This window comes from Halichoerus grypus, chromosome 14 (genome assembly GCF_964656455.1).
Source record: "Halichoerus grypus chromosome 14, mHalGry1.hap1.1, whole genome shotgun sequence".
Lineage (NCBI taxonomy): Eukaryota > Metazoa > Chordata > Mammalia > Carnivora > Phocidae > Halichoerus > Halichoerus grypus.
In genome coordinates this window covers 89,647,920-89,663,256 of record NC_135725.1, presented here as the reverse complement: position 1 = coordinate 89,663,256, position 15,337 = coordinate 89,647,920, and the positions used below count along the sequence as shown (strand labels likewise).

Genomic DNA, 15,337 nt, shown 5'->3' with positions numbered 1-15,337 from the left:
CTCACTGAAGGTTGGGGAAACGCGGGAACTTTCTGTAGTTCTTTGTCACCATTAAGAAAACCGAGAGTGCAGCCTGACTTCCCCAAATCTAGGAGATCGCTTTCCCGCCCGCTCATTCGTTTAGTTCAATGGAAACCCTCTTTCGGACAGCGTCTGCACTGACCCCCTGGGCAGCCCGGCCCCGCGAGAACTACATTTCCCAGAGGCCTTCGGGGCCCTGCGTCATCAGTGAGCGCGGCCTTTAGGCAGCGAAGGCGGCTCTGGAGAACCCGCTGTGGCGGCGGCAACATGGCGGACGTGCTAAGTGTCGGAGTGAACCTGGAGGCCTTTGCTCAGGCCATCAGTGCCATCCAGGCGCTGCGCTCCAGCGTGAGCCGGGTGTTCGACTGCCTGAAGGATGGCATGCGGAACAAGGAGACGCTGGAGGGCCGGGAGAAGGCCTTCATTGCGCACTTCCAGGACAACTTGCATTCGGTCAACCGGGACCTCAAGTAGGTACCGGCTGAGGGGGCCGCCGTCGGGGACCCGTCCGGCGCCCACCCTGTCCCGACCCCGCGCGAGTCTTCCTAGCCAGGGGCTGCTGTCAGTTCCTTGCTCGCTTGCTGTCTTTCCCTCCCCTCCAAGCCCATGCCTGTTCCTCAGGGACACCTCGTCTCCCACCCCCGCCTTCTCGTCTCCCTTCTCTTGGCCTCCTAGTCCTGGTTGTCGCCCGCCGCCCTGAACCTCCTGTGTGGTCGTTCCATTCCTGACGCGGAGACGTGCTCTTCCCGTGAACTTCCACTTCTCATGTCCGCTTGGCAGGTTTCTCCCCTGTAGGCCCTTTGTGCCCCACCGTGTCTGGTCAGATAGGACCAGACGGGACCAGCTCCGCGCTGCCCCAAACCCAAGCGCACTTGGTCTCTTCGGCACCAGTTCCTCGCCCCTGAACCTGGAATTCATCGGTTTCACACTACTCCACCTCCAAACACGGTGGAACAGGACTGGATCTTTCCCTCTTCCCTGCCCCCCCCAAACCACCTGATCAGAACTTCACTCCCGCTCTGCTCCTGTTCAGTTTCTGCCTCTAGAGAGACCTGATCTCAGGCTTAACCATCTTAATCACTTATGTTTAGCGCCCCCCCCCCATATTAATTTGCGGTCCTTTAGGGTTAAGGATTGTGTATTTCTTTCTCTTTCTTACAAGTCACTTTCTTTACTTCTATTTTCTAAGTGTTGTGTAAGAAATAAGTGAGAGGATGTTTGTGAAATGCCCAGCAGGTAGTAGGAACTTTTTAATTGGTTACGTTCTGAACTTGTCTTCCCTTCCTTAAGAGAGTCAGCCCTTCTCGGGAAGGTTGGAATTCCGGGATTTTTGCCTTTTACTTCTCAGAACTGACCTTAGCAGGGAAAGGCATTTGGTAAGATAGTCATCCTGTAATTTCTGGAATGGATGGATTCCCCACCCCCACCCCCCCAACTTGGTCTCCTTAGTAACCAGATGGAAGGAGGAGGTAGAATGGAGGAGGAGGTGCTGACCAAATGATGGGTGGTGCCTCTTTTGATTTTTTTCCCTAAGTAGTTGCCATTCTTTTTTGGTGGAAAGCCAGGAAATCACACACCCCTCCTCAACTCCCACATTCACTTGCTGTTCTCTGGTGCAGTGCCAGTTAATACTTTCCCTGCCCGAGGAGATGCGCTGGCTGTTCTTTGCTCTCTTCCGTTTCCTCCCTTTGGTGATGTTCAGGATCTTATAACCCTCCTCCATTCTAGAAAGTTTATATTACCCTGTCGCCTTGTTAAATCTTTATGCAGTAGTGCCAAGAAGAAGGTGGCTGAAGATTCCAAAATGAGCGTTCCTAGAGAGTCTTTTGTTGACAGTTAGAGACTGGCCTCACAGAACACGCTCCTGGAATGTGCTTGTGCTGTTGGCTCACTTTCCCAAGCTTCTCTAGAGTTTTCCTGCTAGACTGAAGTATGTTTGACACAGCCCCCTCGGTGGTGTCTTCCCATTCCATTTGTTTATTTTATCTCTTCTTTGTTTTGTTAAGTTTTACCATCTGTGAAGTACCATGTACTAGTCTATCTCTATGTGAGTGATAAATAATCATCATCTATTCAGGTACTTGCTGTTCTGCCAAATGTAATGATGTGTATGTGGGTCTGAAAACTCTCAGCGAGAAGCAATGTTATACGACATTTCAAAATTCCAGAAAGTCGCCCTCCCTACCCCGAGAATAATTTGAGTTGTTAAATCCTGACTTTAGGAGTCTTACTGGTTCCCATGCTCTTAACTTTTTTCCTCCCTTAGAATGGCACCATAGAGCTGGGTTTTAAAATAAGATAAGCTCCGGGGGCGCCTGGGTGGTGGCTCAGTTGTTGGGTGTCTGCCTTCGACTCAGGTCATGATCCCGGGGTCCTGGGATCGAGCCCCGCATCGGGCTCCCTGCTCCGCGGGAAGCCTGCTTCTCCCTCTCCCACTCCCCCTGCTTGTGTTCCCTCTCTCGCTATGTCTCTCTCTGTCAAAAAAAATAAATAAAATCTTTTAAAAAAATAATAAAATAAGATAAGCTCCCACTTAAGGGTTTTCTTGATTGTCTGTGATCTTAACCTTTCAAAGTAGTTCTTTTTTTTTTTTTTTTTTTTTAAGATTTTATTTATTTATTTGAGAGAGAGAATGAGAGAGAGCACATGAGAGGGAGGAGGGTCAGAGGGAGAAGCAGACTCCCTGCAGAGCAGGGAGCGCGATGCGGGACTCGATCCAGGGACTCCAGGATCATGACCTGAGCCGAAGGCAGTCGCTTAACCAACTGAGCCACCCAGGCGCCCTCACAGTAGTTCTTCTTAAGAGACTTCTGATGGACAGTTTGAAGAACAGCTTTTGACCAATGTGGTTGGCTAAAACCTGGAGTTTCAGTGGACTCAGGTTTATTTGCTTTATCTATTTATTTTTCAGTGAGCTGGAACGTCTGAGCAATTTGGTAGGCAAGCCATCCGAGAACCATCCTCTTCATAACAGTGGGTTGTTAAGCCTGGATCCTGTGCAGGACAAAACTCCTCTTTATAGTCAACTCCTTCAAGCATATAAATGGTCAAACAAGGTAAGGGAGACATGTCAGAAATGGAGCTGAAATAGAAAAATCCAAGTTTTCTTAACATTTCATAAATGCAGAAGGTGAGGGTAAGTTTTTGTTTCTTTTTTTTGGTTCTTGATTCAAAATTCAGATTTTGTTCTTGGTGGGATTACAGAGTTGGAAGTTTTATAATTTCTCTGTGAGCTATTTTGTAGTCCTTTGAAGTCTTTGAGGATTAGTCATGATGCTCAGGTAATTAATTTTTTTTAAAAGTCCTAAATCAGGTGTATTTAACCTAGAGACCGTGTTTAGGGAGGCAGCTTTGATGAACCCCTCGAAATCGTATGAAAAAATGTTGGGGGTATGTGCATTTTTTTTTCTCTTGGGGAAGACTTCCTAGCTTTCATCAGATTTGGAGGAGTCCATGACCCCCAGAAGGTTAAGGACTGGTGGTCTAAATGTTCAACCACTCACACTGTTTATGTTGCTTGTACTGTCTTCCCCTGTCCTCCCTGGAAGAACATCATGAGAGTACTGTTTGTTCGATTACTCTTTACTCTCTAACTACATCTGGGGGAGATTGTTCTAAATGTGCTCCATGGAATTTGCTATTCATGGTTTCCTTTAGCAAGCAGGCCTGTGGCATAGACCCTGGGATAGCTGTAATAGGAAAACTAAACTGTAGTCTAAAAATAAGGGTAATAGGCTCATAAGCCTAGAAACAGTTTGTTTACTGACAAGTTCATTTTGTTTTGGTGCTGTGGATTGTTGTGTATTTTTTTTTTTCCCCTGCTGATAAAGAACTAGAATATGTGTTTGGAATGATTTGGGAAGCTTTTTTCATTAGACTGCTGCCTCTCTGGAGACCATTGTTCTCACAGTTATTGGTTGTGAATTGCTCTTCCCCTCCAGTTATCCATTATCTTTTCCCTCTTCTCTCTGGTCCTTTTCCCCCTCTAATTTGGATGAGAGATGAGCATTGAGTTTTTCTGGTGTGCAGATTTTTTTCTTTGAGCTTCTCAGTAGTATTTAGTATACTTTGGTTTGAAGTGGAACCCTGGAAGCTATGTCTGAGATTCAGGGAGAAGTGATTGAACCTCTGATACAAACATTTAGCCTGTAAGGGTTGTCCCCCGAACTCTGGGCTGCCGTTGACAGAAAACCAATTTGGTCTTGAGGATCACGATGCCCAGTTGGTATGGGGATCTGTCACTCTCTTGTTCTCTGTAGGTCTGCTTTCCTTGGTTGGCCTGATGTTGTAAGTGGTGGAAAAGATGGCCTGGCAGTTGTAGATTTGCATGGCTCTTATTTACCAGGTGATCTCCTGATGTCATGCCAGACTCTGAAAGAGGATTTTAGCCCTGCTTGGTAGGTGGCCCTTATCTAACTAAACAGTTCGTTGAATCCAGGGCTGGGATTCTCTGATTGGCTGATGCAGATCACCTGAAGCACAGGAAGTGGGGCTCCTTGGAGTTGGAGAGGCAGTTCCCAAAAGGTGGGGATGTAGGGCAGTTAAAAATTATTTCATTACCACAGCCAGACATGAGATTCGTCCAGCCCTATACAGATAACACTGCCCTATCTGGCTGTCCTGTTTGAGCCTCCTTGTTTTCCCAGGGACACTGTTGATCATCCTTACATGAGTTTATCTAGGGGTTGGGTGGGATCTGATCAGTAGGTGCATGGTGCAACTTACTTCTGGTTGGACTCTTGGTAGAAAGTCTTGCTTTTTGGTGTTTGGACACAGAAACTGTGTTGGTGTATCACGTGGGCAGTGTTGTTTTTGGAATAGCCTAGAGCTATGGAGACTTTTCTTTTTTTTTTTAATTTTTTTATTGTTATGTTAATCCCCATACATTACATCATTAGTTTTATTTTTTATTTATTTATTTTTTTCATCTTTTGTTACCCTAAGTTTATTAAAGGAATTTTTTTTAAATTTTTTTATTGTTATGTTAATCCCCATACATTACATCATTAGTTTTAGATATAGTGTTCCATGATTCATTGTTTGTGCATAACACCCAGTGCTCCATGCAGAACGTGCCCTCCTCAATACCCATCACCAGGCTAACCCATCCTCCCACCCCCCTCCCCTCTAGAACCCTCAGTTTGTTTTTCAGAGTCCATCGTCTCTCATGGTTCGTCTACCCCTCCGATTTCCCCCCCTTCATACTTCCCCTCCTGCTACATTCTTCTTCTTTTTTTTTTTCTTTCTTAACATATATTGCATTATTTGTTTCAGAGGTACAGATCTGAGATTCAACAGTCTTGCATAATTCACAGCGCTTACCAGAACACATACCCTCCCCAGTGTCCATCACCCAGTCACCCCATCCCTCCCACCCCACCCCCCACTCCAGCAACCCTCAGTTTGTTTCCTGACATTAAGAATTCCTCATATCAGTGAGGTCATATGATACATGTCTTTCTTTGTTTGACCATTTCGCTCAGCATAATACCCTCCAGTTCCATCCACGTTGTTGCAAATGGCAAGATCTCATACCTTTTGATGGCTGCATAATATTCCATTGTATATATATACCACATCTTCTTTATCCATTCATCTGTTGATGGACATCTTGGCTCTTTCCACAGTTTGGCTATTGTGGACATTGCTGCTGTAAACATTGGGGTGCACGTACCCTTTCGGATCCCTACTTTTGTATCTTTGGGGTAAATACCCAGTAGTGCAATTGCTGGATCATATGGTAGCTCTATTTTCAACTTTTTGAGGAACCTCCATACTGTTTTCCAGAGTAGCTGCACCAGCTTGCATTCCCACCAACAGTGTAGGAGGGTTCCCCTTTCTCCGCATCCCCGCCAACATCTGTCATTTCCTGACTTGTTAATTTTAGCCATTCTGACTGGTGTGAGGTGGTATCTCATTGAGGTTTTGATTTGGATTTCCCTGATGCCGAGCGATATTGAGCACTTTTTCATGTGTCTGCTGGCCATTTGGATGTCTTCTTTGGAAAAACGTCTGTTCATGTCTTCTGCCCATTTCTTGATTGGATTCTTTGTTCTTTTGGTGTTGAGTTTGATGAGTTCTTTATAGATTTTGGATACTAGCCCTTTATCTGATATGTCATGCTATGGAGACTTTTCAATGGAGGGAAGACTTAGGCCAGTTGAGAAACCATGAGTGACTGGGACTTCTAGTGGAAGTGACTGGTTTCAGGTTGAATGAAGGTAGTTTAATTGTTTGCCGAATTTAATAACGTATTAAAATAAAAGTTCCTTCTACTGATCCTTACCCTTGCTCCAAGGTGGAAAAGAGGTTGTATTAAGGAAAAGAAATATTGTGTTCTATGGAACTTCTTGTCCTGGAGATGCTACAGATTAAAGTAGTTTGTAAATCCTGTAAGAGCAGTGTGAAAGCTCCAGGGTGGGGGGGAAGGGGGGTTAAGTCACGTCCCTGGCCTGGTGAGCTCCTGCACAGTAGCTGCCTGTTCATTGAGAGCTGCTTGTACCCTTGATCAGTAGAAACAAAGAGAACGATTAAGAGATGTTTAGTTTAGCTCTTATTTTGCAGCTGAGCAGACTAAGGCCCAGTGAACTGACCTGCCCACAGCTTCACAGCTAGACTAGAATTTGCATTTCCTGACTTAGGTCAGTGTTCTTTCCTCTAAACTTGATGCTTTAATCCATTTTGGCTTAAGGTTTTCAACTATAGAAAACATTTTTCCCCTTCCACATTCATCCTAGAAGCAATTGCTACGTTATCTTTTATTCATGAATCTGCATGCATTTTGCTAATTTGTAATGGTTTATTGAAAGATGGAGATGACAAATGCGTGGTACGTGGGTCCCCAAACTATTGCTCTTGTCCAAGGCAGACACCACTAATCACCTTCTGCATTCCTTCCTGCTGAGGTCATGCAGGGGCTCACAGCTCTGATCTGGGGCTAGGCGGCCCCTGCCAATTATTCGAAGATGGGCTGCAGGGAAAACATGTTTTTTATTTCCGTTATGATAGATAATGTCCTGTTTGACTATGACTTATTTATACCCTTCCTTACTCTTGAAAGGATTTAAGGTCGATTACAAGAATACATAAAAACCTTGAAAGGAAAGAGGGAAACAATGGTGAGGATGCCTTATGTACATTTCTTTAATAAACTGGAGAAGTAGCCCCAAGAAATAAGCCAGTATTCTAATTTCCAGCTGGGGTTATGGAAGCAGCAAGCAATTTTATGTGTTTATTTTGCCTCTCCTACAAATGAAAAGAGCTTTTTAATTGCTAAGGCTTTCATCATTCATCATTTTACCCTCACAGAGTTTAAACCAGTAAGTGCATTAATATGTTAAGTGAAGTTTGGGGTAACTTGCCAATGTCAGCTTCACGCACTGTTGGCTAAGAATTGAAGGAAGTGTGGGAAAGGCTTTGATACCACCCATTATGTGATGAACTTTCTGTTTTATGTGCTATTGGCCATAGAAAAGTCTCATTCATGCTTAATGACTAATTATTTTCTTTAGGGGATTTTGTAATTTTTGTAAAGTCAGTCGGAATATTAATTACATGGTAGTTGGCATAATTCTTAGGATAACACATTTAAAAATTAATCTAATCTAATGAAATGATGGCAAATTGCTGTGAGCAGCACTTTCTCCACGCTGAATTGGGGGAAGAATTTAGCTTTTCACTATTATGCACCTATAGATAATTGTTCTGTAGAGGGATGACAAGCTCTCTTGACGAGGGCAGAAATCATTGGCATCAATGCTGTCCTTGCTGTGAGACAGTCTGAGATTCTCTGGCTTCTTATGTTCTGGTATGCTGAGGGCTAGGCGAAATTTCTTCCGAAGATCCCTTGCTGAAGGTTTCTGGTGTCCTGTCACCAGGCTCTTATTTCTGACTTCGACTTTTATTTCTGATTTTTTCACTTGTTTGTGGTAGAGGCTGCTTGTGCATTTGCCCGAATAGCCGGCTGGGACTGCAGCCTTGCCCAGGTGACCTCTGAAGCAGAGAAGACCCCAAAGTGTCCCTTTCTTTCGGGGTTGGGATATGGGCCCAGAGGAAGGTGCGCCGCCCCCACCGCCGCCTCTGATTTGTTTTTACGTGCTCAGTTTTTCAGTTTTATTAGAGAAAGAGCTGCTTTCTATTCCGAGAACATTCAGTTGGCAAGTGTGAAGGCATTTCCTCCAGTCCAACTCTCTAACTGTTCTTCCCAGAATTTAAATGGCCGTAAGTTACTGTGACCTTCGTCTTGCTCAGATCCATCCTGGAAGGTGCTCCTTGTGTTTCTGTGTCTTGGAGCTAACACGGGTGGGGTTGTTTGAAATGGAGCCTTTTCCTTTAGGGACCCTGTCCTCTTTTACGTCCCTGAGGAGAGGTACTGTGTCTGTCTTGGTCCCTGCTGGGAGTCCCCAGCACCTAGCGAGGCACCTGGTATGCAGTAGGCATTCCTTTAGGATCACTGAATGAATGGAAGAATAAATAAAAGCTTTTTCTGTTGAATTTTTAACTTACAACCCCTTTTGTGGTTTGCTTGCTTGTGTTTTTAGTGAAGTATGATAAGGACATTTCCATTTTTGGCCATTACTGAGAAATCCAGTTGCACTCCTTGGAGATGAGAAATAGTTCTGAGATGCTGTGATGGAGGCCAGGGCTGGATTCCAGAAGGGTAATTTGGAAGGACAGGTGAAGTCAGTTGGTGAACTGATGATAAGCTTCTTGAGGGCTGAGGTTAGCAGTTTTATCTACGACACTTGTCACCCATGTGCCCTTTCTAAGAGAGCCGGGTTGACAGCCGGTGCTTAGGAGGGGATGGGACTTGATAGAAGCCTTCTGGAGTCAACTGAGTCAGGCTAATTTGAGCTACGGCACCTGGTGTCAGGTGCTGTGTGGCAGCTGTCGTTTTGGCAGTACTGAGAAAACCGGAAAGTGGAGAGTCAACCCTATCAGCCTCTCCGGGGTTATCCCTCTTTGTATTGTCAATCCCTGATTTCTGTTCCTAGCGTTTTCCTTCCCACCAGGCCTACCCCTGCCTCGTTCCTCTCTCTGTTACACATTTGGGAACTACAGATTCATTAAGCAAATAGTGAGGAGAGACAATCACTTAAATGCCCCCCCCCCCGACCTTAGTCATCATGACCTAGGACCAGGCCCGGTTTGGGATGGTCCTTATTTTTGCAAAGGTGCCATTCTTAGGGCTGTTCTTGCACCGACATCTAACCGTCATAGCCCCTGGTCATTCAGAACGGGCTTCTTCCGCAGCGAGTTTGACTCTAGGGGTTTCTGCCCTGGTTAGCCTTGAACCCTATACCCTTCTCCTCCCTCTCCACCCCCAAACCTTGATACTGTGGGAGCCATTATGAAAAGAACAAAGAATAACACAGAAAAAGACAACAAAACAAAACCAATCTCCTGGATTTTTAGATAACTGTTGGAATCAGAAGTAAAAGGATAGCGAGAAATGTCTGGGCTTCCATGTAAGTTCTGGAGTTAGGCTGCACTTACTCTGTGCCTTAAGCAGGTGAGAAAGAAACTTTTAAGACCTCAGTTTCCTCCTCTGTGAAATGGGGATAACACTAGTATTTGTATCCTAGTATTGAAGATAACATGAAGCAATGCACATAAAATGCCTTAGGATACCTCACATACAGTGCGTGTCCTATAAATGGTAGTTGTAATTCCCAGGCATGGTAACAGTGGATGTGTGTATTTATTTATGGAGCGACTGTATTGCTCAGCAGTTAAGAGCATGGGCTCCAGGGCTGGACCGCTCCAGTTACATCCTGGCTTTGCTGACAGCTGGGAGGCTCACCTCTCTGGACCTGTTTTTTCTTCACTAAAATGGGGATGATCATTGTACCCACTTCGGAAAGATCTCATGAGGCTAAATGAGGTAATATAAGTGAGCACTTTCCTGGCACAGAGTTGGGGTTAGCTTAACAAACAGTGACGAGGACAGACTTCCAGGCAGCGCTGGCCTATCTTTCAGTGATTTCTGCTCTATTGCACAGCTTCCCAGACTTGATTTTGATATATTCTTCTGAAATTCTACGAATCAGAGATTCTTTTAGGTAGTCAGCACCTTTCTGCCCTGTGGAAGCCTGAGTGTAGATGGCAATAGTTCACACGTTAATATGATCTAGTGGGAGGGGGATCTTTCCTCATAGAACCTGGAGCTTGGGTAAGGGATGGGGAGGAGGGTAGCTGACCTCTTGGTGTGGAGCCCTGGGTTTTGGACAGGGTAGGATGGCATGTGGGAGTTGAGAGGCAGCAAAGGCAGGGTGAGGGTCCTGGGGAGAAACCACAGGGAGTGAGGGGACTGCAGAGAATGGGTCAAGGAGGGTGGTATATTGCTCAGGGCAGCCCATTTGTACAAAGAGGGGAGGAGCCTTCTCACGTGGGCACTCTGTAAGGCTGTGCTCCCAGAGCTCAGTATTCGGGTTGGTCTGTAGGCCTCTTAACCTCGTGGGGAAACTCTTGTGGCCTAGTCGGGGATTTCTTGTGGTGTTTCTTTAGGAAAATGCTTGCACACAAAGGCTGGTATGAAAAGAAACATTTGGATTCTACCCACTTTGTCAATTGGGTGCTCATTACTAGCCGGGCTCTGGGGTTAGACTCTTCTCGGGTTTGAATCCCCAGCCTTCTCTGTCAGCTTTATGATTTGGGGCAAGTTACAGAACCTGTCTCTGTCTTAGCCTCCTCCTCAGTCAGAGTGGTTTATAACAGCTTCTATGTCGGGGCTGCGGTGAGGACTGATGAGTTTATTTATGCGCACGTGGGCCCCTCCCCCCACCCCAGCACCTAGAACAGTGCCCAGTGTGTATTGGGGGCATTCACTGGGGTTAGCTAGTCCTACTCCTTTTCATATTTTTTTTTTAATTTTTTTTAAAGATTTTATTTATTTATTTGACAGAGACAGAGAGAGCGAGAGAAGGAACACAAGCAGCAGGAGTGGGAGAGGGAGAGCAGGCTTCCCGTGGAGCAGGGAGCCCGATGTGGGATTTGATCCCAGGACTCTGGGATCATGACCTGAGCCGAAGGCAGCCGCTTAACCGACTGAGCCACCCAGGCGCCCTCCTTTTCATATTTTTGGTAAAGCGTTTGAAAGGCAGCGTGTAGTTTTGGCAGCATGGGACAGAGGTTTTGAGAGACCAGTATTTAGTTCTGGCTGCCCACTGGCTCACTGTGTGACCTTATGCCAGGGGCTTTACTCCTTTGGGTTCTAGCTTCCTCACTGCTAGAATGAAGACTTGGGTGGGATGATCTCTCGGGTCCTTTTCAGCTTTAGCTTGGAGAGTCAGTGGAGTTGTGCTTTTCTGTGGTTTTGGAAATGAAAGCGTAACCTGGGGAGTGGAAAAGAGCAGTTCTTGTCCAGTAACGTTTCTTAAGCACAACGATTGTGTATGCACCTCAGGATATGCCAGAACAGAGCAGCAGCCTGGAGGACTTGTGGAAAATTACCTTCCAGAGGTTCTCTAGACAGCAGTGGCCTCTTGTAACACACCAAGCGTAAATATTAATGAAAATCAAGTGATGCCCCTGTAATTCTAAATGGTTTCTATCCCAAGACTTTGGCCTAATTCCACATCTTCATGTTCTGCTTACTAGTTGTGGTTTCTGAAAATTGCCATTTTATTGTTGCCTGCAATCAGATTTGTGATTCTCTCATTTTTTTCTCTAAAGGAACAGGAACTCTCTCTAGAAGCTGCCCTGGGAGGCTGCAGAGGCTGCTGCCTGTGTGTCACGCCTGCCCCAGGAGTCACTCTGTCTGTGGGGGACTCATCTTGATTCCCTTCTTGGCTGGCTTACATTAGCCTCTTCTGGGCTGATTAGGTTGGTGTGGTTTGTCCAAAGCCTTCTGTGGATTGTGACCAGAGCCTGAAAAGGGCACTTTCTCTTCTCTTCTCTTCCAGGAATGTTTAGTAGAAGGGAAATTGTCCCATATCATTTTTCTTCATGGCGAGATGTACATTGATGGTGGGACGGAAGCATATCATTACAAGTACAGAAAGAATCTGATGTTACGCCTCCCTATTTTCTTGTCTGCCCTTCTTCATGGCGGTGTGAGCCCGGGGCAGAGCTGCTAGATAATTAGTGCTTCTCTCCTGTTGTACGAGCCTTCTCTGGCCTGCCTCATCTTCTCTGCGGCTTCAGGTGGCAGCCACACACCGATGCCACCTCACTCCGTCACCAGCCTAGGTCTCTCTCCTGAGATCAGACCCATGTAGCAAAGGGCCTGCCAGGCATCTGCACTCGGAGACTCTGAGGCCTGTGAGACTGGAGTCCAGAACTAAAATCCTGCCCCCTGACCCTCACCCCCAACCTGCTTCTTGTGCTGGGCCCCAGCCAGGTGCCCAGACCCTCACACCTGCTGACCGAGATCTGTTGATACTACCTCTTGAAAACCTCTTACTCTCTCCTCTCCATTTTGACTGCTCTTGCCTGAGCCCAGGCCCCCGTGATTGCTTGGGACGATGCTGTAGCCTCCCAGATGATTTCCTGCCCATTCCTACCCCTTTGAATCTATTTTCCTCTCTACAGCTCCCCGGGGATCTTGAGAATGTAGGCATCTGATTGGTTGCTCCTCAGCAGTTTCTTCCATCTCTCTTAGGATTAGTGCCAACTCCCCAGCTGGCATTTGGAGGCATTCTAGTCATCATGCTGAGGGGCTTGAGTCCAAAAGCAGACAGCCCTTTGGCCAGATGCCTTAGCCTCAGTTTCCTGATCTGTAAACGGCACGGACGGTCCTGCCTCCTAGGGCAGCTGTAGGAGTGCATGAATCCTGCTCTTGTGGTTTAGCACAGAGTCTGACATGTTACCCATTTACCATCAACAGTCTGGGTATAGGACTTTCATGATCTGGCACCAGCTTACTTCTCTAGCTTCCGTCCTCCTGCCCTTCCTTCTGAGAAAAAAAGAACCCAAAACTTTTGATTGTGGAAAATTTCAAATATACACAAAAGTAAGTACAGTCTTTTTTCAGTGGAGGGTGGGGAGCTGAGTACTTTAAAGCAATTACCAGACGGGTCATTTCATCACGAAAACTTCAGTGTTCAGCTTCCTTTCTTGCCACTCTGCCAATTTTCAGTTACAAAATCGCAGATCCCCATGGGGCCATGATCTTTTTGTCTCAGGGCCTTTGCACATGTTATTCTTCCTTCTTTCTTCCTTTGGAAAGCTCTGACTCATCTTGGTCTCAGCTGAGTTGTTACCTTCTCTAGGAAGTCTTCTGAGTTGTACCCAAATTAGGTCCCGGTGTTTACACCTCTTACTGTTTTTTTTCCCACTCTGGCTCTTTATGACCCCCACAAGATTAAGCCTCATCCCATGCTAGGATTTAGACTTTGAGCCTCCATCTGCTGGACTGTAAGTGGGCATAATACCAATCTCGGTGCTGATGTGAGTATCTAGAAAATGTGTGTACAGTTTCTAGTTCAGGGTAGGATACATAGTGGCATTTAATAAATAGTAGTTGTTGGCAGTAGCTATTGCTAAAGGTGTCATAAAACCATATTTGAATGGGTAGATTGAAGCCTCTAAATCTCTTTCTCTTTTCCTTTTTAGATTATGTATATGTTTTCCCTTCTGTTTGCTTCTGTTTGACTTTTTCCGATTGTTGTTGCAGGGGAGGGAGGGGGTGAATGCCAGAGGCTGTCCCCTGAGTCCCCTGGCCGCCAGACCCCATCTGAGGAATCTTCGGGCTGGGGCCAGGAGTCCCCGATTGGGGGGGCGGCGGGGAGGAGGCTGCGGGTCTCCCTGGCCTTTGGCTCTCGAGCTGCCTCCCACATCCCCTTTACGTGGCCTGCTCTTGCTGCAGTCACTGACTTGTTTTGGAGGCTCAGCTCTTGCAGCCTCCTGGGCTTGGCCCTGGGCTTCGCCTTCTGCTTTTGCTTGCTGACTTGACAAAGTGAATAGAACTGCCCCCAGGAACAGTTTACTCATCTGGTGAGGTAGGCAGGGCAGTATCTCCTGTTTCCCCCTCCCTCTGTTGTCCTGGCACACTTACCACGACCCTGTGAGTTGGAGCCTCTTTCTGAACCCTCTGGCTTCATCATGGCTGCCCTGTGAGCCTGCTGCTTGCCCTGCCCTCAGCCTAGAGCACCTGGCACCTTCTTGAGCGCATTTTCTACTGCTTCCTCCTCCGGCCCTATTAAAGTGTGGCTTCAGAGAAGCCTCTGGAATAACCAGGCAGAGCTGACCTTGTCTGGTTTTGTCCCCCAGCCTCTCAGCAGCTGTACTGATCACACCATTAGCCGCTTGCTGTCCAGGTCTGTCCCCTTTTCTGCAAGGTCGGGGCTGTGGTGTCATCTTTGAATACCTGGCGTCTGGCACATCATAGGCACCTAGTAATCGAGCCTTCCCTCCCTCCCCCGCCCCACCCTGCCACATTCCCAAACAAACTCTAGGGACTATACCTCTTTCGACTAAGTGTTCAATCTCAAAGGGACCTCAGTGCTCCGGTAGGTCTTTGCCCCTCATTTTAGAGAGGGAGACTTCTCCAAGGCTATCCTGCTGGCCCTCTGATTGGGACCCACAGTACTGGCAGCTTAGAAAAGGAATGTCAGCTGAATGTCCAGAGCACCAGAGAGGTTCCTTCTGCTGTTAAGACCCATCAGAATACTACCTTTTACCTGCGGTTTTGTGGCTGCTGACCCCCGTCAGTGGAGCAGGAACAGTGGCCAGTCCACATGACGCCTGGAAGGGAACCGTGGGGACGGGTGTGATTCAGTGAGGCTGTGCAGGACCCAGCCTGGCCGTGGGCGTGGCTCAGAGGAATTGCCTGGACCACCATGCGCAAAGCAGCCCCAGACCCTGAGATCCTGAGAGGCAGGCACCTTTGTCCACTTTAAGCTTAGGATCCAGTAAGTTGGGATCTTAGTAACTAAGCGGCATCTTTGCCGGGACTGCCTTTGCGCCCCTTACTGTCCTTGCTGGCCTGGGTGTCTGTGCAAGTATGGTTGTGTAAAGATAGGGGCCAGTCGCCACTGTTTTTTCTCCCTTTTCAGCAGGAGTTGCCCTCCACTGGGTTCATGAGATGCCAGTTGCTCTTATCTTTTCCCTGTTAGTGTGTTTCTACCTGTTTTAGGGTAGGAGACTTAGTGTGCCCTAGTTATTGTTGGTCAAAATAACAGTGGCTTCTTTGATGATTATTGATCGCTTGTTAATAGTTGCCACCACTAAGCATTCCAGCTCGGCTATCTCCTGATGACTCTGTACAAGGTAGATTTTGAAGGGTGGGAGTCTACAGGTTTTAAGTGCATACATGCATTCAAAACGGTTGGACTTGTTATAAAATGTTCAATCTTAATAATTCCCAAACTATGCT

At 46.7% G+C, this 15,337-nt stretch overlaps 1 protein-coding gene across 2 annotated transcripts in view; it reads left to right on the top strand.

Moving 5' to 3' along the window:
• Window positions 1–241: 241 nt before the first annotated feature.
• Window positions 242–15,337, top strand: part of MED27 (mediator complex subunit 27) — a 197,282-nt gene continuing 182,186 nt past the window's right edge. The window contains exons 1-2 of one of the 2 annotated variants that reach the window (XM_078061941.1): window positions 242–491; window positions 2,933–3,077. In XM_078061941.1, coding sequence (XP_077918067.1) covers window positions 289–491; window positions 2,933–3,077 — 348 coding nt within the window. In that variant the 5' untranslated portion in view covers window positions 242–288. The remainder of the gene's footprint in view (window positions 492–2,932; window positions 3,078–15,337) is intronic. The other variant, XM_078061940.1, reaches the window with a different exon arrangement.